Source organism: Arvicanthis niloticus, chromosome 11 (assembly GCF_011762505.2).
Source record: "Arvicanthis niloticus isolate mArvNil1 chromosome 11, mArvNil1.pat.X, whole genome shotgun sequence".
NCBI classification, from domain to species: Eukaryota; Metazoa; Chordata; class Mammalia; order Rodentia; family Muridae; genus Arvicanthis; species Arvicanthis niloticus.
In genome coordinates, this window is record NC_047668.1 from 39,677,704 (window position 1) to 39,700,315 (window position 22,612).

At 45.6% G+C, this 22,612-nt stretch overlaps 1 protein-coding gene across 6 annotated transcripts in view; it reads left to right on the forward strand.

Moving 5' to 3' along the window:
* Positions 1-22,612, forward strand: part of Rnf144a (ring finger protein 144A) — a 113,945-nt gene that overhangs the window by 77,405 nt on the left and 13,928 nt on the right. For all 6 annotated transcript variants that reach the window (XM_076942054.1, XM_034514399.2, XM_076942052.1 and 3 more), the window contains 4 exons: positions 10,200-10,304; positions 10,464-10,524; positions 16,515-16,722; positions 20,041-20,188. In XM_076942054.1, coding sequence (XP_076798169.1) covers positions 10,200-10,304; positions 10,464-10,524; positions 16,515-16,722; positions 20,041-20,188 — 522 coding nt within the window. The remainder of the gene's footprint in view (positions 1-10,199; positions 10,305-10,463; positions 10,525-16,514; positions 16,723-20,040; positions 20,189-22,612) is intronic.

The following is a 22,612-nucleotide window of genomic DNA, read 5'->3' on the forward strand; positions in this document are numbered from 1 at the left end:
TGAAGTACTAGGCTTCCTGCCTTCGTGCCAAACCTTTCATTCCATTGTTTTTGTTTCCATGTCTAGAGAATTCTTGCAAAACAAATAAACAACCCTAACTCGTGCCAAGGGCTCCAAAGAATGTAAGATGCGGCCGCTGCTTTCTTAACGAAGCCAGGCCAGAAGTACCAAGAAGCAATGTAATTATGTGGAAGTTGTGCCTTTCTCCCTGCAGCTATTTTCTAAAATTAAGAATGTTGAAGATAGGCATCTTGTCTGCAGCTCTGGGGTTGAAGTAATAGGGGCACCCAGAGGTTGGCAGAGAAGGCTAAGCAGTGCCAACGTGCCAAGCCAGTTGCACATGGCCTCTGCTGGGGTCACTGGGGTCACACCAGCATGGACAAGCCATAAAGCAGCTGGGGCTCCTGATCTGACAGAGAGGAAAGCAATACAACCGTGTCACCCTGGAAGAAGTTGCCCCACTTCAAGACAGCTTCAGGGGGAATAGTAACATTTGATTAGAGAAGGAAGATGTTTGCTCACGAGGTTCTCCATTGTATGGCTCAGGCTGAGACCTGTGGCTCACTGTCGTGTGAGGACTGTGAATCACTTCAGGAGTGCCCAGATGTGGAGCGATAAGTTAGACTCCTTATCTTCTGTGGTCTCCACATCTAGGAACCTGGGTTGTCTCTGAGCACCAAGACTCACCAGCTTTGCCATTCTCACCAGAGTCTCTGTGGTACATGCCAGCTGCTCATAACTATGGCTTATGCCAGGACCGGACTCTTTTTCTTTCATCCCGGAAGGCTCTCTAACAGATGGGTGACTTGAGTGGTCATTTCTTCACCACAGTATCCCTAGAAGAGGAGGAGAGGTGTCACCAATAACTCTGGATCAAAAGTATAATTCTTTCCCAAGAAAGACCCAGCCATAGGACCTGACTCATGTGTTAGCTAAGGTAGGTCTGTTAAGGTCCTATCTCAAGAGGAGCCAGGGGACTAGAACCTGTCTCAGATCTCTGAGCTAGCTAGTTCTGTAAACCTCAAGACCAAGCAGGTAGAGAATGGTTTTGAATACAGAACCATTCAGAGGGAGAGTCAGAACATCCCTGTGAGTGTAGAGATTAAATACCATCCATGCTATAGCTTCAAAACACAGCCTTGGCACGTGCCTCCTCTCTCTGAAGCCAAAAAGCACCTCCATTGCCAGGCTCCTCCCACTGCCTTGGTTTTCTTCTTATCCATATTTGAAGCTTCTCCACTCCTCTATCATCTGGTGTTTAAACCTACTTTTGCTTTCGCCAGACACTGTGGTTCTGTTTATTGATCCAGTTCTGCTGCTGTGATAAGTCTGAGCAGGTACTGCAGGGTTGTGTACCTAATTGCTTGTAGGCTTGGCAGGGTTTGAAGAAACAAAATCTGTCTTACTATGGGGAGTCAGCTGGCCATGGTCAGAGAAAATTCTAGCAAACAGTTTCCAAAATATTCTTGAGATTAGGTACTTTTGTACAGGTGCATATCACAGGGAAAACTATGAGTGGTAACAGCCAGAATCAGATTGTTCTGCCAAATGGAGTTAGGGTCCAAGAGTCACCCTGGTTACCCTCACCCCGCATCCTCCCATTCAGGGGCCAGGTCCCTTTTTCTAGGAACAGAGAGGAACACAGTTGAGGGAACCAATGAGCAGAATAGATTAGCATCCTGGTATTGGTCCACCAAGTGATGATAGGCTGGGGGGTGGGGGTGACTTCAGGTGCAGGGTGTGAGTTCTTTTGTTAAGAGGATGCAGAACAGGCTTTTGTGTTCTGGGCTCAGAATAGCTTCCTGACCTGAATGGACTTCTGTCTTCTCTCACACAACTTACATGTGTGGGTGGGAGCATTTCCACATCTACCTCAGACTTTAGGGTCCTTGTAAAACTACCTCATCAATGCTTGATACAAGGGGTTGGGGATATCATACATTGATAGTTTGGGGTGTGTGCTGGTTGGTTTTTGTCATACATAAACCTAGGTTTTCACATAAATATAGGTTTTGACATAAACCTAGACATACCCGGGAAGAGGGACTCTTAACTGAGGATGCCTCTATCAGTTTAGCCTGTAAGTAGGTCTACGGGGCTTCATCTTGATTAGTGGTTGATTGCGTGATCTCGGCCTACGAAGGATAGTGTGCGATCCCCAAGTCCTTGGTCCTTGATGTAGTCTGAGTGTAGTCCGAGCAAGCCAGTAAGTAGTGCTTCTCCATAGCCTCTGCGCTAGTTCCTGTCTCCAGGTTTCTTCCTCGAGTTCCTGCCCTGACTGCCCTCAGTGATGGACCTGAGTGTTATAAGCTGAAATAAGCCCTTTCGTCCACAGACCTGCTTTGGGTCTCAGTGTTTGATCATCGTGATAAAACCCTAAGGCAGGCATGCTAAGGTTTACTGTATCCTTTCTGTTTTCTGCTTCTAAAAGCCTATGGCATGGACAGATTTCTTCGTCTGGTATAAAGAACCAATGGATAGGAATGTTATAATGGGCTGTTGTTGTTATAATGGTCAGGTTGTTACTTACTGGGTATGCCTCTGTTTCCAAGTCTGTGCCCTCCATCATCAGGATCAACCTCATTTTTACATGGGATGTTGATGAACTGAAATGGCAAAAGGGAATACACAGGCACACACACACACACACACACATACACACACATACACACACACATACACACATGTGCATTTACACCCCACCCCATTACACACACACATGTACATACACACACCACCCCATTACACACACACACACACATGCACATACACACACACACACCACCCCATTACATACACACACAAATGTACAGATCCCACCCCATTATACATACACACACATACACACACATGTGCGTTTACACCCCACCCCATTACACACACATGCACATACACACACATACACACTCCACCCCATTATACACACACACACACACACTCACACTTCTGTTAGTGCTGTCTCAGCGGCTATGCTGTTGTGTCCCCCTGAAGCCCATGCTTTGTCCTGACAACCTGTGTTCTGCAGAGCATAGACCATCATTCTGGCTGAAGTAGGACAGTTTATTGAGTATCCTGAATGCTCCCAGCTCCTCCTCACTCATAGCCTTTGAGTGCTTTGGGCACAGTCTTCCAAGCTGTCATGTATGTGTCCTAATATATAATATGACAAATGCCACAAGCTTGAAGATGAGGTTCTTTGTGCAACAAGAAGTGACAGTTCATGTCCTGACAGCAGAATGTCACAGCCCATGCTACTGAATAAGTACTATATATAGAGAGAGACAGCTACTTGTCACCAGGACCCGAACATCATTGTGCCCTCTTTTTATATATCAGAAGACAAGGCGGGTCAGTCCTTGTGGATCTCATGTCTGGTGTTCATCATAGCCCCTAAGGAAAGCTGGCTCCTCTGAGGTAAATCTTCTGGCTTTTTCTGATCTGTACCTGACTTTCTAGGCTTTACATCTGCATCCCAGTCCTCGTGTGTGTCTTTGGGACCTAGAGGTCACTCACTGACTTCTCCACAGATCTCTTTTGCCCTGTAGCTTCCCATTCCCTCTTCCCGTCCTTGCTACCATCCTGTCCAATGACATCCTTTGTGGTGGATGATGGCCCTGTTAAGCAGGGCCCAGTGGCATGTCCCAGAGAAGAGACCAATTTCTCTTCATATCGCTTGATGATCTTTCAGAACTTCTTACCCCCTTTATCACTTTTCCAAAAAAATATATAGCTAGGAACTGGGGGCATGTTCTCACCCACCATGGGCTAAAGTTACAGTTCTTTCCTGTCGTCCACAAGCCCAGGAATCTTCTGGGCTGGGAAGGATGCCAGGATTGAAGGAGGATACCTTCCCTCTTCCTGTTTTGCCTAGTTCATCTCCAAACTGGTCCCTGTGTTCTTCCAAGAGGCCTGCCAATGACATGTTACAAATAGGTCCACTCTGAACCTGGGTTGAGAAGACTCCCCATCGAATGCGCTTGCCAGACTCCCAGCCCATTGTCATCACAGACTTAAAACCCTTGGTTTTGCTATTTGATGGATTGATCTTTGATGGTCTAGAAAATTCATGTCTTCTAAAGTACCCCCGTTGGAGTTTAGGCCTCAAGTGTTACCAGTCTGAGGAATTGCATGTGATCAAGTGCCACTCTGTGATATGCTCAGACTCTCAGCATCCCCGCACACTTCAGCCTGTACCATCCCCAGGCTTTCTTACAGTTCTATGGGCATAGAGGCTTCCTCTGACCTCAGCCCCTTCTTCAAGTCGCAGCATATTTCCCTGTGAACACACTATCTATGTTGAGTTAACCTTGAACCCTAAACAGGAGAGAGGTCCGCACCTGTCTCAGACAAACTTCAGTCTGTGTCTTCACCGGATGCTCATAGTGACAGGCTCTTTGTGGACCCCAAAGATAATTTCAGTGAGCACCCATAATCTTGAGCCTCTGTGTGCCGCCTGGAAGGAAGTCTTAGATTGCTCCTCTCTAGTTACTTGCAATGATAGGCCCCATTCTTCATTAGACATCAGAGAAGTCATGGATCCTGTGTAGAGCTGTAGGGTCATCAGAGAGATGCGGAAGTTACTACATCTCACATTACCTGGTGTGAGAGCGAATCATGACACTGGCCAGAGACACTGGGCACTGTACTCCTCAGATGCCAGGTGGCTCATTTCATGACCGGGATGACCACTCTGTTGTGGACTAGTGGACAACCAAGGTTGAGAGGTAGAGATATTTGTTTTTAATATTTTTTAATAATTAAAACATTTTTTAAAAGCCAAGTTGGAAGTAAGGAGTTGTAGGAGGTAAAAGTCACTATTTATGAATTGTTTCCTTACTGGGAGTCAATACAGGGCCTTCCAATACAGGGAGGTTTCCAGCACAGATCAAATGCTAACCAGAATATGCACAGAATAACCAGATACTGGCAGTAGACACGCCTGTTAAGTACCCTTGCACATGGAGGAACTCTTCTTAGAAGCCTTGGGAAGGTGCAGCAGGTTAGTACCCACGCACAGCTGGTGGCAATATGCACTTGGCCAGCAGCCTGGCTGGGCACCAAAGAGCACAACCACGTTTACTTTGGAGACACAGAATCCCTGTTTTGCTGGGAGCACAGACTAATAAACAGCAGTGGTTTTCATCTTTTTAAAATATGTAAAGTCTAGAATTTATTTTTATTTCATTAATTTTTAGAGACTTTTCTATTTTGGATGCCTGTGAGTGAAATCAGGGACCGTGACTTTTGGGGACTGTGCTCTTTGCCAGAACAAGTGTGGGCAGTTTGTGCTAGGCTTCCAGGGCTACTCAAGGTTCTCATGACACTGTCTTCAGAGGACTACAGAGTGCTAGTCTCGGGTTCTGAAGCTCAGTTATCTTCAGGTCTGTGTGGGCGGCTTGATGCTGTCTCAGATCACCAGGTCTTCTGCTGAGACACAGTATGTCAGTTGAGTTCTGGCTCAACTCTACAGCAATGATTCTCCACTGACTGGCACTGTCTCATGGGTAATAGAAAAAAAAAACACTAAACCCTTCTGACCTTCAGAGAACCTGCCCACTGATGGAGGAGAAATAAAAAGGTCCATTACTGTTGGCTTTGGGAATGCTGGCAGAATGCTGACTTCCAACTGTCACCTGGAGTAGCATGTCTCTGGAGACTGACATTTCCCATGTCTGCCAAACTCACCTCACACCCAGGGCACAAGGCTCCCAGATGAAGGTTGTAGCTATTTTGACAACACTGGTTCATGGGTCCAAACCCAGCTGTGATTCCAGGGTCCTTGTTCCCTAATGCCATTCTCAGAGCCTACTCCTTTTGTCTGCATCTGTCCCTGAGTGGTCTTTATAAACCAGCATTCGTGGTTAGCCTAGGCCACCTGGGTCCATGTGAAACCACGGTGTCTGGGTATTGTCACTAGGACGATCAGCAGCCAGGCAGGCCTCTGAAGACAAAAGCATCCATAGTTGACTCACTGGAGGTTCAGGCCAGTTTCTGCAGCCCACTGTTCCTTGGCAGGAAGCTTCCAGCGGAGTGGGAGTGTCCTGGCCAGTCAGCAGATCTGTCACTTCAGCTCTTTGAAAGAGTTGGAAGCCACAGTGGAAAGTGTAGTGCCTGGAACATTCTGTGGCTCCTCTCCTGCCCTGCACCACTTTCCATAGTCCATGCTTCTTTCCTGAAGTTCCTTTGTCCCTACGGCCATTTTCCCCTGCTCTCCCAAGCCTTCCCTGACCCCAGGTGACACTGATTCCCAGTGTCTCGATTTGCTTTCTGTTGCTGTGATAAATCATGACCCAAAGAGGAAAGGATGTGTTTCATCTTTCAGCTGATAATCCATCTTTGAGGGAACTCTGATAGGGCAAGAACACGAAGCAGAAGCTTTGGAGGGAGGCTGCTCACTGGCTCCTGCTACCTTTCCTACACAGCTCAGGCCCATGTGCCTAGGGATGCCAATGCCCACAGTGGGCTGGGCCTTCCACCATCACTTAACAATTAAGAAAATTCCTCACAGACATGGCCGTCAGACAGTCTGATTGAGGCAATTTTTCAGTTGAGGTTAGCTCTTACCAAGTGACTCTAGGTTTGTGTCAAGTTGACTGTAAAAGCTATGGCGTGCCTCTGTGTTATCTCAGATGTTTTCAGTTTAGTACTTGTAGTTTTTGTTCTATGAAAAATTTTTTAGGTAGCAGAGATGCTTCAAAAATGATTGCTTATGCTATGAGAGGCTGTGTGTGTATGTATGTGTGTGTGTATGTGTATCTGAGTGTTTATGTGCAGTGTGTGTCTGAGTGTGTTTGTGCAGTGTGTGTGTGTATACGGTGTATGTGTGCCTGAGTGTGTGTGTGTGCCTGAGTGTGTGCATGAGTGTGTGTGTGTATCTGAGTGTTTATGTGCAGTATGTATCTGAGTGTGTTTGTAGAGTGTGTGTGTGCCTGAGTGTATGTGTGTGCCTGAGTGTGTGTGTATCTGAGTGTTTATGTGCAGTGTGTGTCTGAGTGTGTTTGTGTAGTGTGTGTATGTGTACAGTGTATGTGTGCCTGAGTATCTGTGTGTGCCTGAGTGTGTGCATGTGTATCTGAGTGCTTATGTGCAGTGTGTGTCTGAGTGTCTTTGTGCAGTGTGTGTGTGTACAGTGTGTGTGCCTGAGTGTGTGTGTGTGTGCCTGAGTGTATGTGTGTATCTGAGTGTTTATGTGTAGTGTGTGTCTGATGTGCAGTGTGTGTGTGTATACAGTGTGTGTGCCTGAGTGTGTGTGTGTATCTGAGTGTTTATGTGCAATGTGTGTCTGAGTGTGTTTGTGCAGTGTGTATGTGTACAGTGTATATGTGCCTGAGTGTGTGTGTCTGAGTGTGTTTGTGCAGTGTGTGTGTGTGTGTGTGTACAGTATGTGTGTGCCTGAGTGTGTGTGTGTGTGTGTGTTGGCTTTTTGAGACAGGGTTTTGTTCTCTAGTTCAGGATGGCCAGCTGTTGAGTAATACAAACTTCCTATGTAGCCAGAGTGATCTTGAATTCATCATCTTTTTGCATTGCCCACAAAATTCTGGGATTACAGACCAGAGTCAATCAGACCCAGTTTAAGGAGTTCCTAATTGAGGAAAAAAGAGAAGGGTTAGACAAAAAAAAGAAGAAAAAAAAAAAAACTGGAGCCAACCTTGGAGTTAGGTGCACATGCTTTGGTGGCTTAGCAATTATATTTGTAGAAAATGGCCTGAGATGGTAAGCCCTTCGTTTCATTGTGGAAAATGATAGTGATAACACCTCCCATGAGGTTCTGGTTTCCACAACTATTTGTTGAGCTACAGAGGCAAAATGACTAACAACAGTCTGGTACTTGGAAGGCATTTGATTAAAGAAAGATGATGGATATATCAGAAACTGCATCTGTTCCTGTTTGAGGGAAGGTTTATTTATTGTTACAAAAGTTTCTCTGGTTGTTTGATTTGTGTGTGTGTGTGTGTGTGTGTGTGTGTGTGTGTGTGTTCATTTTAAGACATCTTTTTGCTATTAGATTGGAAAAGAAGGCTTGTGAGTCATGACCCACTTTACATCTGGAAGAGGGCCGTGGCTGGTTTTGATGGATGCAGGAGCGGTCACTCTGTAGTAAACAAATCAATATCCTCATGACATAAACCCGTGCTGTGTGCTGCTCTGAGATGCAATCCATCAGCCTGCTGAGCTTCTTCCTAGGGATCGGTCCCCCAGACGTGACTCAGTGCTTGTCGCTATAAGCAAGCCTTTGCACGGTGTGGTTGTGAGTTTTCCCCAGGGTATACATCTCACACCTGCTTTAATTGTTGTGTTTCCCTTTTAGAGAGAATGAGGCTGTGTCATTACATTGGACTCTGGCCAGTGTGGTCCAAGTTTTCTGAGTTCAGTTGGTTTAAGACATTTCAGGATTCCCCCAGAGACCCAATTAGACAGATTTAATTATAGACAGTAAAGCAATGCTCTCGTTGCTAAGGGTTTAAGCTTTTTTATGCCTGTGACTGTAAAAGGCATATCACACAGGCAGACAAATGAGACAAGAGCCTCTGCGTCCTTAGTTGCTATAACAAGATTTGTACCAGGGCTTGGGATAACCTTTATTTTATTCTGACTTTAAAAAGCCCAGCAAGGCAGGCATTTTGATTTTATCATCTAGAGAATGAGGGGCTAAATACATCAAGGATGTGTCCCCATGGCTATAGTAGAGGGGCCAAGATTAACTGAATCTATTTAACTCTAAGATTACAGGGGTCATATTCCCTTTTCATGTTGTCACCATAGACAAGGCATGCTACTTCCATGCCAGCCACACAGAATAGCCTTTTACCAGCAAGCCAAGTGCCACTTCATAGCAGGTCAGCAAAGCTGTCTGGATTGAGGTCAAGTGGCACTGTAATCCTAAAAGGACTTGATGATAGTCCTATTCCTATCTTTTTCTAGTTACCTGCCCTCTCTTGTCTTGGGTAGGCCTCCCATGGATGACAATGAGTTTGTTTCTGACAACGTCACCATCTTGTGCCTCAAACAGAACTCCAAAGCCTCTCTCATCCACAGAAAGATATAAATGGGTGATGTTCAGAGCCAGTGTATTATCAGGGAGCCTTGGAAGATACAAAAAGCTGAGGCAGTTGGACAAAGGGCCACTGCTTAGAGCAGGGGTTCTCAACCCACCCAATGCTGCGACCCTTCAATACAGTTCCTTGTGTTGTAGTGAACCCGCAGCCATGAAATTATTTTCATTGCTACTTCATATGTGTAATTTTGCCACTGTTATGAATCATAATGTAAATATACAATATGCAGGATACCTAATATGCAACCCCCGAAGGGGTCAAGTTGAGAAGCCCTGTCTTAGAGCCTAGGGCAAAACTTTGTATATGAAGTCAAGTCTCTGGAAAGCTGCTTTGAGAATGGTTCTTTGGGGGAGTTAGCCTTGGCCCTCCTCTCCTCCCTCCCTCCTTTTTCCTTCTTTCCTTCCTTCCTTCCTTCCTTCCTTCCTTCCTTCCTCCCTCCCTCCCTCCCTCCCTTCTTCCCTCCCTCTCTCCCTCCCTCCCTTCCTCTCTTCCTCCCTTCCTCCCTTCTTCCCTTTTCCTTTGTCTTATTGTGTTTTCCTTCCTTCTCTTCCCTTGCTCTGTCACATCTGGCAAAAACCGTTTTGCTGAAGACATGCACTCCCTCTGGCCCTTACAATCTCTCTGCTTCTTCTTCTCCAATGAAGCCTGATCCTTGTGAGTAGGAGATATACTATTGCTATCCCATTTAGAACTGAATGTTCTACAGTCTCTTAACCTGTGCACATTGGCGAGTACGACTTGTATTAATCACTCTTTACTGAAGAAAGACTTTTCCGATGAAGGTTGACAGATGTACTTCTCTATGGGTATGGCGATAAGAACTTGGGAAGCAGTTTAATACAATGTCTGTTTGGCAGAATAGTGGTAGTAGGTTTACCCCAGGACCTATAACCTAGATAGACATATATTAGATGCAGTCAACAGTACCAGGTATGAGTTTCATCTTAATGGCCAGACTTTATATCCAATCAGAAAGTGGTTGGTTATTCCTGTAATATTCATACCACTTTTACCCCACTAGGCATATCTTGCCAGTCCAGTAGTTAACGTAGCTCTCACAGCTAGCTGTTTGTTTAACAAATCACTTTGTCTTTGATGTTTGAGAGGTCAAGGCGCTTATATACTTTTCTGTCTTCCTTTCAGTGCCTGAAGCAGTATGTTGAGCTCTTGATCAAAGAAGGGCTAGAAACTGCAATTAGCTGCCCGGATGCTGCCTGTCCTAAACAGGGCCACCTTCAGGAGAATGAAGTACGTTTAGGGTGGGAACATGTGATTTTGTTGCCTGTGTATGGTTGGCTGTGTCTGGCTAATCAGGGTGCTGTGGTTTTCTGCTTGGCCTTATGTTGTATTACGTTCTAGCCCTCTCGGCATTACCATCATTACCTGTAATCATTTTTCCCCTTTCAGATTGAGTGTATGGTTGCAGCTGAAATTATGCAGAGATATAAAAAACTACAATTTGAAAGAGGTAGGTGGCTTCCTGTATAGCCCACTTTGAATCCTACAACAGAGGGTGGGTAACTTTTATGGAGCGTTTTTTTTGGGGGGGAGGGGGAGACAAGAGTGTACATTACTTGGTGGGAGTGAAAAAACTGAACCTCTGGAATAATGTTGGTGGAAAATCCTCTGAGCTGATCACAGCCTGATGGCCTGGGCGTGTGATCTATTTGGCACCAAGAGGCACTTGGGAGACACTATTCATATACACACTGGGACTTCTTGTTGGCTTAAGGAGATCCTATTTCACTCTGTTCTTCAGCCTGGTTTAGGTCTGTTTGGCTTTGGAACTCTTAGACTCCCCCTGCATTGAAAAGGCCCAAAGGCATGGGAGGAGGTCCCAAAGCTTGGTACGCCCCGCAGGAACCGTTGTAGAGCACTGAATCTAGATTCAACCTGCTCTAGTTCATCACCCCTTGCATGCTTAGCTAGCTGTGCTCATGAGTAAATGAGCCTTGGGACTCAGTGAGTATCACAGGCCTGATATACCAAGGTCCACTGTGCCATTGGCCATACCCATAGCCACTGGGTGACATCCCTAGTTTCTAATCCTAGTAGGAGTCTGGCCACAACCTCAGCTCTGAGGGCCAACTCCTCCTGCTGGGTCCTTCACAGACCTTCCTACTATACACAGTCCTGGTGAAGACAGAGCGATAGGTGTGTGGAGTGGATTGAGAGGACTAACTTTGATGATCACATCACTAAGCACTAGATATGTTGGATGCCTGGAGAGGTTTCCATTTTTGCTCTCTTGGATGCTCTGCACTCATGAATTGGTGTTTGAAAGAACTTACAGACCCCCCCTTTGCTCCGATTTCAGAGACTTGAGGTTACCTGCAAAGAGCAGATCAGAGACTGCAATGCAGGTGGCTTTTGCTGCAGAGCTTCTGTGAGGGCACCCAGTAAGTGCTCTGATTAACAGTGCAGCGGAAGCTGCTGTGATCACATCCCCTCTCCTGAGACACTGTGAGCCTGTATCAGAGATCTGCTGCCGAGCTAGATTCCAAGGTGATGCGCTTACATGGAAATGCAAAATTCAGAGCAGGACACACCAGTGACAAGGGGCTATAGACACTCCATGGTATCAAGCTTAAAATGAAAATAGAAGAAATGCTAAAGATGGTCTCTAATTTACTTAAAAATATAATATGTACATACTTTTTGTGTATACATGTATTTCATATGTACATGTGTACGTATGGACAAATTCAGAAATCAATCAGGGGAGTGGAGAGACGACTCAAAGGCTAAGAACACTTATAGTTGTTCTTCAATAGGATTTTGTTTACGTTCCCAGCACCCAGATGGTGGCTCAGAATCATGTGTAACTCCAGTTCCAGGTCTGACATCCTTTTCTGGCCTCTGTGAGCACCGCATGCATGAGGATCATATACATCCATGCAGACAAACACATGCAAACTGCATACATACAAGCCCATAAAATTAGATTAAGTAAAATCCTCACAAGGTCGATAAGGATTTCTAATGGCTTCAAAATTTGTTTCCCGGACTTTGTTTTTGTAGATGGCCTTCATCGTTCTTGTTGGAACAGCTTATCTTCAATATAATATCACACAGCATTAAAGACAGAATGAGGAGTTATAAAATTGATTCATTTGGATCTCTGAGAATCTCAGATTCATTTAAACTCATTTTCAGAGGATCTTAACAGTAACTGGGGGTTGGGTCTGGGTCGTATGGATCACAGGGAAATGAACTTTCGGTGACATCAGGTTTAATTCAAAAGTGCAGCTGGGTAGATTTTTCCTACCAAGTAATTTTAAGCTTTCTTTTCCCTCCCAGTACTTTGGCTGAGTCTAAAAGTTTCTGGCTCTTGAATAAGAAATGAATCACCTTAACTTAGGTTAGAAAAATACTGAAAATTCTCACTAGAAAACATCTTAGCAGCCTTACGCCGAGTGATGTTTAGAGAAGATTTGGACTTAATACCACAGAAGCGCCAGCCAGATGGCATGTGAGACCTAAGACACAGGAACGTAGAGATGTGATCTCAAAGCCAACTTTGACTTGCTTTATTCCCTCAAAATTTAGTCTGTGGAGGACACCTTAGGGGGAAACTCATTTAGATGATTTTCTAACATGTAGTTACAGAGAAGTCCTACAGTTAGTTTTAGCTTAAAAGGTTCTTTACTTAGCCCCCCTGCCACACATATACCCAGGTGTCTTGACTGACTCCTCCCCCTGAAGTGTTTGACCATCTGGAGGCCACAGAGGGTTCTTAGCTACTGCTTCTGTCTTCTGGAACCTTCTGTATGCCCTGGTGAGGACCGGCTCTGGAGAGATGCCCATGAAGCACTCTCTTATGCATGCCTGGCCTGCAGTGTCTGACTATGTGCCATGGAAGGCTACATGTGTTTCTTTCCATATCTGTCTGGAAGCACACTGTATTTCAACTACATCCTCTTGTTTAGTACAAGAAAAAAAATCTCAGAGTGATTAATAGCATGACCATGTATGTTTCCATCCCTAACGAGAGCCCTCAAATTTGCACTGTCTTCCAAACAGGAACTTGACCTACCCACCACAGATGAGGACCAGGGCACTGGGAAAATCAGACAACACAGCAACAGGGAACATATGAGGGTGTGTTGGGTACTGGTCCCTCAATATACATTAGCCTACCATCTGTCTTTAAAATGTAAGCCACCTTTGTACACAGTGGTTGGACATTTTTCTAATGGTGCTGCTGGGACTCTGCTTCATTGAAGGTCCTTAAGAAATCTGTGCCAGCCCCAGCCTCCTAATGAAAAATTCTGCACTAGTTTGCCTCTGGCATAGTGGAGTTATGATTTGATTCTTTTGCTTGCCCGGAAAGCATAGTTTGCCTCATGTAAACATATCTTATGTGCATACATATGCATATATACTACAGTAGATATAATACACTATGTAAGATGCAGCATGGACCATGGATTATTCATAGATGCTGGTGACAGGAAAGCTGAGGGACACATCTATACATTCTAAGGGAAGCACACGAATGCTGCCAGCTGTGGGCTTTGTTATGGATTGCTCCTTGCTCGCGTGCACAGCCCACAGAATTGAACAGTGAGGACAATGAGCATATTAATAGATTTCTGCTAGGTTGGAGCTGCTGTATAGCCAGGCATGAGGGGCCTCAGCGCAAGGCTGATGCCTGTAGTGCACTCAGAGACAAATCACTTCACCTTGTCCATAGGGAATCTTTCTGTGATGATAGGCAGGGTCATAGCATTTCCCTGAGTAAAAGAGTCATAGACGTGGAGTTGTTGCCATGGAAACCTTCCCTAGGTCTCCTCTCCATGCCATAGCAGAGTGGGGCCTTGTGTGATCAAGGAACAAGGTAGACTCACTGTTGTCAAGGGTGGTAGTACTTGTCAGAAAATGTGTGAAGAGAAACCTTCTCCAATCCCCACTGATATCTGGGGCTTCCAGAGCAGAGGGAAGGTCGGTGGGTAGGACATACAGACTCCAAGGGTCTGAGACAGAAAGCCTAGTCCAGCAAGGTTCACCTACAGCATGAGAGTAAGAATAAAGCCAGAGGCCTGTGTTCATTCACGCATTCAGCATGTTAAGTGCCCATGTCTCCCTCTCCCCAGAACTTCACTCAGTAGCTATGCAGATAGACTGTGTCATATCTGGTCTGGGGCCAGGCTGACTCCCCCAACACGTGCACAAAGAGAGAGGTAAAGTTGAAAGTTGGTGTGTGGAAGGGGAAGGGCTGCTAGCAGAGAGAATCCTGAGGTCCCCTGGACTGTGGGTGCTCCCTGGGGATTTCTCTCAGTACATACCTGAGGGCTGTGAGGTTTCAAGGAGCTTTTGACACCCCAAGCCTGCTGGGCAACATTTCTCCATGTGCCCCAGTTCTATCTCTATATGTATCTACATGTTTAGTGGCCATGAGCCTTCTTCAAACATCAAATATTGACAGCCAAATTGGACGGTAGCTACTCTTCATTTGTTGAGTGTCAGGAGCACCTCAGATGTTTTACAGTATCGTAATGAAGTCAATGTGGAATGCAGTTCTCAGTTCTGGAGTGTAGCATACATGTCACATACAGTGTCTCAGGACCTTGCTAGCAACATAATCCTTTTATGCTTTTGATGAACACTTCTTAATAAATAAGGCATAGTTGCCTTGGGTTAAGAGTCTGCCAGCCCATTTCCAACCCCCAGCTGTGATAATTAAGGTTTTCCCAGAACTTTCATCTGTGGGTTGTTTGATCTGCTCTCAACCCAGCAGCAAACAAAGTAGATGTCACAGAAAACCAAAAATCACATGGTCTATAATGACGTAAATAATCCCCACCTTGCCCTTGATAGAGGTTGGCCTGCCTCCAGTAGATAAGACCATTACTATCTTATAGCTGACAAGCTTGCTCTTCCAGCACTGATCAGAGTGTCCCCTATAATTGGAGTAACATGGAACCCACAGAAAGGCGCACACGTGTGTATGAGGTCAGAACTCTTCAGTGTTAGACCTTGAAAGTGAGGGTTTATTTGGTTCACAGTTGAAAGTTACATACTCCATAAGTTCTGTAAATAGGGAAGGCCTAGTAGCAGGAGTGTGAGGTAGCTGGTCACATTGCATTCTCAGGCAGAAAGCAGAAAGTACTGAATAACTCTTCTTAGCTTGATTGTTCCTTTTTGTCCAGTCCAGGACTCCCCTCTGTGAAATTGTATTGCCAGAGGCTTGTATCCTAGGTGATCAAGTCTCCTGTGGAGTTGACAGTCAATGCTAAATATCATGACCCTCTCTCTGCACTGTCAGTTGGGTCTTCCCATTAGGTGGAGTGCCTGCCTTTGCATCGGGTGAGCTACAACCTTGTACACTACCTGGCACAGGGTCAGGAGGTTTGCAAGCAAGCACGTTCTCTCAGCAAAAGTTATTGCTCCCCAGATTGCTTCTCAAGAACAGCCTGAGTGCAAAGCTGAGGGCTGCCAGTTTGTGCAGGATTATGGAGACGATTCTGTCATTTGCTGGCCTGCCATGGTCCCTGCTGTTAGCCTTCTGTTTGTCTCCTACCATACCTGGTGAAAGTTCAAAGTCTACTAGAGATGAGGGAAATGGAGATGCCCTGCAAGCTCACCATAGAGGGCAGCTCAGGACAAATTATAAATGCAGGTTTTGGATCTGGATGAGAAGGAAGAGAAATGCCACCCTATCCTGTTTTTAAACTAAGCTTCCTGACCAATACCATCAAGTCAGGCTTTGCAGTAACTTGGGCTTTATCTACACAGAAGACAAGCTTCTAGTTTTTAGCCAGTAGTTAGGGGATTAGGCTTGGTAAGAGAATCTGTCTTGGGCATATGAACCACCGTATTAGAAGACTAATTGAGAACAAAATTAGATACCTAGGTTTGGAAATGCCATAGCAAAAAAACATGGCTCTGTATGCTTCCTTTAAAAAGTAGTAAAGCAATAAGACTAGTGCAATATCTCCTTCCTTTCTTCCCTCCCTCCTTCCTTTCTCCCTTCCTTCACTCTTTCCTTCTTTTCACCATTCAACAAATATTTGCAAGTGATTGTGAATGACCCTGGCACTGGGTGGTAAGGTTTCAAGAAAAAGGCTCTCACCTTGCTTCAGGAAATATGTCCTGCTTGTGGTGGGCGAAGGAGAGGACAGGGTTCAGACAAAGATCTGGTAACGTTGACACTCAGAGGAACTGGGCTGGGTGAGTACTTCTCCAACATATAATGGAACTGGAGGATAAGGTGGCAGCTGAGGGAGCCCTGGACACACCAGGTACAAGGTAAAAAGCTGAGAGGGGTTTGCATGGAGTTAGATGAACACAGGAGCAGTAAAGGAGCAAGTTGTCTGGGGAGTGTCTGGCTGGGTCACCTCGACGTCCTTCATTCTGACTGCTCTGGGTGGGGCCTCAGAGCATCTCCGTGCTCACCCTTTCCAGTGCCCATGATATCCTGAATCTGATTTTTTGCCATCTGTCTCATTGTGCTAGAGGTGCTCTTTGACCCTTGTCGGACGTGGTGCCCAGCATCCACCTGCCAGGCCGTGTGCCAACTCCAGGACATAGGGCTGCAGACCCCACAACTGGTACAGTGCAAAGCCTGCGACATGGAATTCTGCTCCGCTTGCAAAGCCCGCTGGCACCCTGGCCAAGGCTGCCCAGAGACCATGCCCATCACATTCCTTCCCGGGGAGACCAGGTACTGTGTAGGAGCCATGGTACAAAGAGTGGGCTGGGAGCTGAGGGCTGGGGGTTGGGGGGCTGGGGACTGGGGGGCTGGGGGCTGGGGGCTGGGGGCTGGGGGCTTGGAGTGGGGACCAGCAGAAGAGGTGGGCTTCCTTCCCAAAAGTATCACCTGAGAACGTGGCTATACATGCTTTGGACTCAGAACACACTCCATCTCCCAAGTCTCTTTCAGATCTGTTGTTTACTTGTGAGAACATTTGCCAGGTGTAACACAAGACCCTGGAAATACAAAGATGCATAAAACCACCCTCTAGTCTCTGCATGAAATGATAGAAGCACATTGGACTACATGCCCAGATTAATTCCTCTGGTACCTGCAAGTTTTTCAGAGCTACCCTCTGCTGGAGGTTATCCGAAATGGAAGTGCAGGAGTAAGGTCACTAGGCATAGTAGGTGATGGTGACAAGCTAGGTCACTAGTAGGTCCACAGGTACCTGAAGCCAAGAGCCCCATGTGTTTCTAAAATTCTGAGTCTATTAGAATATAGCAAGGGGCTACTGTATTTCTTTCCTCTTGCTTCTCCTAGTCAGATAACTCAGCTGTTTGGCCAGGTGGACTTCATAGATGAATTTAATAGAGTGAACCATAAGAAACTCATTATATCAGGGGCAATTCCCCACAATAAAATGTATACCATCATATAGGTCAGCTAGACAAAGTGGCTGTGGTCCTGATGACCACACTCTCATGGCTGTGCACTCCCTACCCAAATGGGGTCCTCCCCCACCTGGTCCCTGATTTATTTTTCTGTCCTCAGGAAGGTACCTCAGCCATGTTCCAGTCACAGATCCTCTGTTGCTCCCTCAGCATAGGACTGTCCTCTCTCCCTTTGTCCCTGGGTCTACAAGTCCGCCATGTTCCTTACCAGAGCCTCCTTGCCACCCTTTGCACAGGGTCCCTATCCATTCTCTCATCTCTGTCCCCAGGGTAGTAACGGTGACTACATCCTTTGTTTTCCTACTGCAGCTTGAATGCACTGACCACTATCCAGGACTTACTAATTCAGGTCACATGTTCCCATGGCTGATGCTTCTGCTGTCAGGGGCTACATATGCTTGACATTTGACCTGGCATACATCAGGCATTTGATACTAGCAAAGGTCACTGAATTTAGATGTAGGGTTATAGAAACTTCCAGACTCTAGGAAGAAAGATACTTACTTGGCTTGAATAAAAGTGATGAGTCGAGGTTGATTTCCAGGGAGAGGAGAGCCAGAAGCAGATCTACCCAGGGAAGCAGTCCAGTGTTTTGTCTCTAAGAGTAATCCTTAGTAAGTGAGTGAGTGAGTCCTGCCTCTTAACAGGAAGAGCAGGAATAGAGGACCCTTCCTAGTAGAATGGAGGAGGCTCCCAGTCCAGTCATTTTCTTATCATAAAACTTTACCAGAGCTGGGGATGTGCTCAGTCAGTAGACTACCTGCCTATCATGCAAGAAGCTCCATGTTCAATCCCCACTACTGCATAAACCAGACATTGTGGCTCGTACTTGTAATCCTAGCATTTAGGAGGAAGTTGACACTGAGCAGCTTCCTGGATTACTCTCCATTTTATATATTGAGGGAGCGTCTGTCAGTTGAACCCAGAGCTCATCAATCAGCTACACTAGCTATCTAGAGTGGCCTGGGGATAACCTGTCCTTACCTACCTCTAGCACTAAAATGTAGAGAGATACCACACCAAGCAATAGTTTATTTGGGTTCTGGCGATCCAAACTTCAGTTCTGTAGTTGCATGGCCCACACTGAGTCATCTTCTCAGCCTTTCCCAGAATTTCTTAACCTGTCACATTCCATTGGTGGACAAAACAGAGCCCCATCAGGGGCACATGCCTCACTCCACTTAGGAAGCCCGTGGCAACCATCATGAGGAATGGTCATTGCGGATCATCAGGCAAGTTGTGCTAGAGAATTGGCATTTAACTCTTACATTTACTGTGGTCCTTCCAAATGATCCCTCTGCCAAGATGCCTTCCTTAGAGGCATTCTCTGACTTCAGTAACTGTGCACTTAGATGAGTTGAAAACACTGATTGTCTCAGAGTGGAGCCATCTTTTTTGCAAGTCATGCCAGATGGATGCTGTGCGTTCTAACACAGTAATATATGGCATCTTTTGGCCTTTCCCATTTATTCTCCCAGATATTGTCACGAATATCTATCTCAAAGAATAGCCATCTTTTAAAAAACTAAAAGAATGCAATGGGTGATCTTGTTCTGCCATGCCGAAATGCCCGTTTTACTTTTGAAAAGCTAATTAACAATATTGACTTATTGTCACTTTTTTAAAAAAAAATATCAGTTACTGTCTTAGTCACTGTTCTATTGCCATGAATGACACCATGACAGAGGCAACTCTGATAAATACAAGCATTCAACCGGGGCCTGGTTTACCATTTCAGAGGGTGAGTCCATGATCATCATGGTGGAAGATAGACAGGCATGGCGTTGGAGAGTCTTACATCCTGATATGCAGGCAGCAAGCAGAAAGAAGGAAAGAGAGAGAAAGACACTGGGCATGGTGTGAGATTTTGAAACCTCAAAGCCCACCTTCCCGTGGTACACTTCCTGCAACAAGGCCATACATACTCCCAAAAGGCCACATGTCCTTACCCTTCTAAGTCTTCTTAAACACTCCCTGGTGGCTAGGCATTCAAATATATCAGCCTATAGTGGTCATTCTCATTCAACCCCCTCACCCCACAGCTACTTTGCACAACAGGATACTTTCCTAGCCTCATACTGAAGACAAGTTTGTAGAGGTGTCCTATAGCCAGCATCTGCCGCCAGGCAAAGCTAATAACTATTGTGCATTCATCCCAAGTCCCCAAGGAAACAGTTGTGTAAGGCAAGCCAGGTAGATCTTCTGAAGCAAGTGTGTACCTTCACGTACGTGTGTGTGTGTGTGTGTGTGTGTGTGTGTGTGTGTGTGTGTGTGTTTGACTTTTTTTTATTTCTGACAAGACCAAAGGGGATAAAATTTATTACCCACTCTTTGGAAAATGCACACATTTGTGAAGGTTTTTTTTTTTTTTAATAGACATCTAAATTTATGTATGTGCTGATGTTGCTTTTTGCTTTGTTTTGTCCTAATCTAGCAGATTCACCATATTTTAGCTACTTGTTTTCTGGAGCTTCTGTTTCTTTGGCTTTGCTTCGCTTCCTTTAGTAACAAGAAGCCTGGGGTCCCTGCAGTAGACAGGTGCTCCCAGAACAGCCCTACGGCTGAGTTTCTCTCAATTCCTACTTGCATGACCCTCATGGTATGTCTCCCACAGCTCTGCTTTCAAGATGGAAGAGGGCGACGCGCCTATCAAACGCTGCCCCAAGTGCAGGGTGTACATCGAGAGGGATGAGGGCTGTGCACAGATGATGTGTAAGAACTGCAAGCATGCCTTCTGCTGGTACTGCCTGGAGTCTCTGGACGTGAGTACTGTGCAACCTCACATGGCAGCCATGAGCTGTGCATTCAGATATGTGGGAGAGGGATCTGGGCAAACCTTCAGCTGGAACTCCCTCTTCAGGTGATTCTAGGCTGTGCCAAGTTTACAGTTAAAGCTGAACAAATGGGCTTCTTTCCAAAATGATGGTACTATGACTATTTTTGGAAGAGTTTGATCATATATTCTTTAAAAGAGTATCCTTACATGATGGATTTAAAACCACCTGTTAAGCATTGTAGTAAGCATGTCCCAAGATGGGTCTAGTTATATCTTTTCTGGACAGCAGGGATGAACTTGTTCAATGCCTTAACTTTAGTAGGAAGCCATGAGACGCATAAGCATGAGATGCTTCATTCACAAAACTAAAATCACAGTGAAATCATGTCTAAGCCATCATTTTCTGGCATCAACTTGATTGAATTTAAAAATCCTAGGTCATTGGGGCACAAGTGTGTGTGTGTGTGTGTGTGTGTGTGTGTGTGTGTGTGTATTTGTATGTATATCTGTATGTGTATATGTATGTATGTGTATGTTTCTCTCTCTTTCTCTCTCTCTCTCTCTCTCTCTCTCTCTCTCTCTGTATGTGTGTGTGTGTGTGTGTGTGTGTGTGTGTACCTGTGTAAGGCTAAGGATTAACTGAGAAGGGAAGTACCACCCTGAATGTGGATGAATGAGTGGCTCTATCCCCGGGCTGTGGTCCTAGATAGAACAAAGATAAAAAAGAAAACCACCAACTAAGAACTAGCATCCCTCTCTCTGTGCTTCGCCATCTGCCCATATGTGAACAGGGCAGCCTCGACTGATCAAGGTGAAGGAAGCTGACTGGCTGTGATGTGACCAGCTGCCTCAAGCTTCTGAATGAAGCCATGCTTTATAATACTTTCAGACTGTGAGCCAAAGTGATCCCCTCTCAAAGTCATAGCATAATAACAAAGAAAGTAGCTAACAGACCCTGCCAGACAGAAAGTGCTCTGGTATGTGACAGGGACACATCCCACAGGGAGGGCAGTTTCTAATGGGTGTGAAGTCCACTACACAGAGCAACATGGGATCAGAGGCTAGAAGATGGGGTTGGCTGGGGACGTGAAAGTTGAGCAAGAGTTTATTCACCTGCCAAATAGAACAACGGATGTTGTAGCTAGCAGTTACAAAAGAATTGGACACTAAAAAGGCCTGATGTGGCCAGAAATGCTGGTGGCAGGAGCTGAAGCCAGGATAAAGTAATGCACTTTTCTGTGTGTGAGGTTGAAGGCTTTGACCTCCCTCAGGACCTGGATACCTGGTAAAGCAGCCATGCAAGGACAGATTGGATCAGAACCCTTTATAGTGTCTGGAAAGTGAGCTTGCCCTTTGCTTGTGGGTCAGTATTATCAGAATTATTAGGATCAAAGCCTTGACTTAGGTAACCCTCACAACTAGACTTAGTGATGTAGCCTACATATCACAGTTAAGAAGCAGAGAGGTTTATTCAATGTGGTTACACTGAGAGGAAGACCAGTTAAAGGAGTCCAGTGACCCCACCCTCACCCCTATGGACTCCTCTTCCAAGTTCTGGCATGAGGTTTAGGTTTAGAGAGAGAGCAAGAGATAAGACAGAATCTAGCAACCTTGGCCAAGGTGTGGTCCTGTCCATCACTGAGTCAGCTATAAGCTCTGCTGCATAGTAGTCTGAAGTGTCAGAAAGTTTTGAACTTTTCCTGAGAATGACAACCCCCACCTTGTACCAGGCTTCAGCTTATTTCTTTTTTCATCTTGAAACTCCTGGAAAAACCCCAAATCCTTGAAGTGTATTTTTTTTTTAAATAGTCTTAGAGGCTGGCATAAAAGCTGGCACTGAAGTCAGGACCCATTATCTCAGAGCCGGGAAGGCAGGAGGATTCCTGAGCTCATTGGACAGTCAGTCTAGCTGAATTGATGAGCTATGGGTTCAAGCTACTGGTGTCTCAAGTGTCTGTCTTTAGAATATTTCTGCCTCTGCCAGGGTGGTTACAGTATCCATGGGGTGTGTGATCTGGAAGTTTTCCTTTGTCACAGACTGTCCAGGAGGATTGGATGACCAGTACCCCCTTTCAAGGGCAGATATCAGTGAAGACTCTAAAGTAGCTGATGTCCTGTGTGTGCTTTAGAAAAGGACTTCAAAGCCTTTTAGAGAGCCGGCAGAATAAGATGCTTTGATAGGCAGATTGGGACAAATGAGACTAAGCACTTAAGCTGTTCTCTGGGGTAATGTACTATTAACATCTATGTGAAGGAAAAGGCCATTAAGACTCCAAGAGGAGAGCTCTCAGCGGGCAGAAGTGGCCAGATGGAGTTTCAACAAAGACACATCTGGAGCTACAAGAGGCTGTGAGCTCACCTGTTCAAGGGCGGTGAGACAGCTGCTGGGCTTCTGCCTCCAGTGGCCATT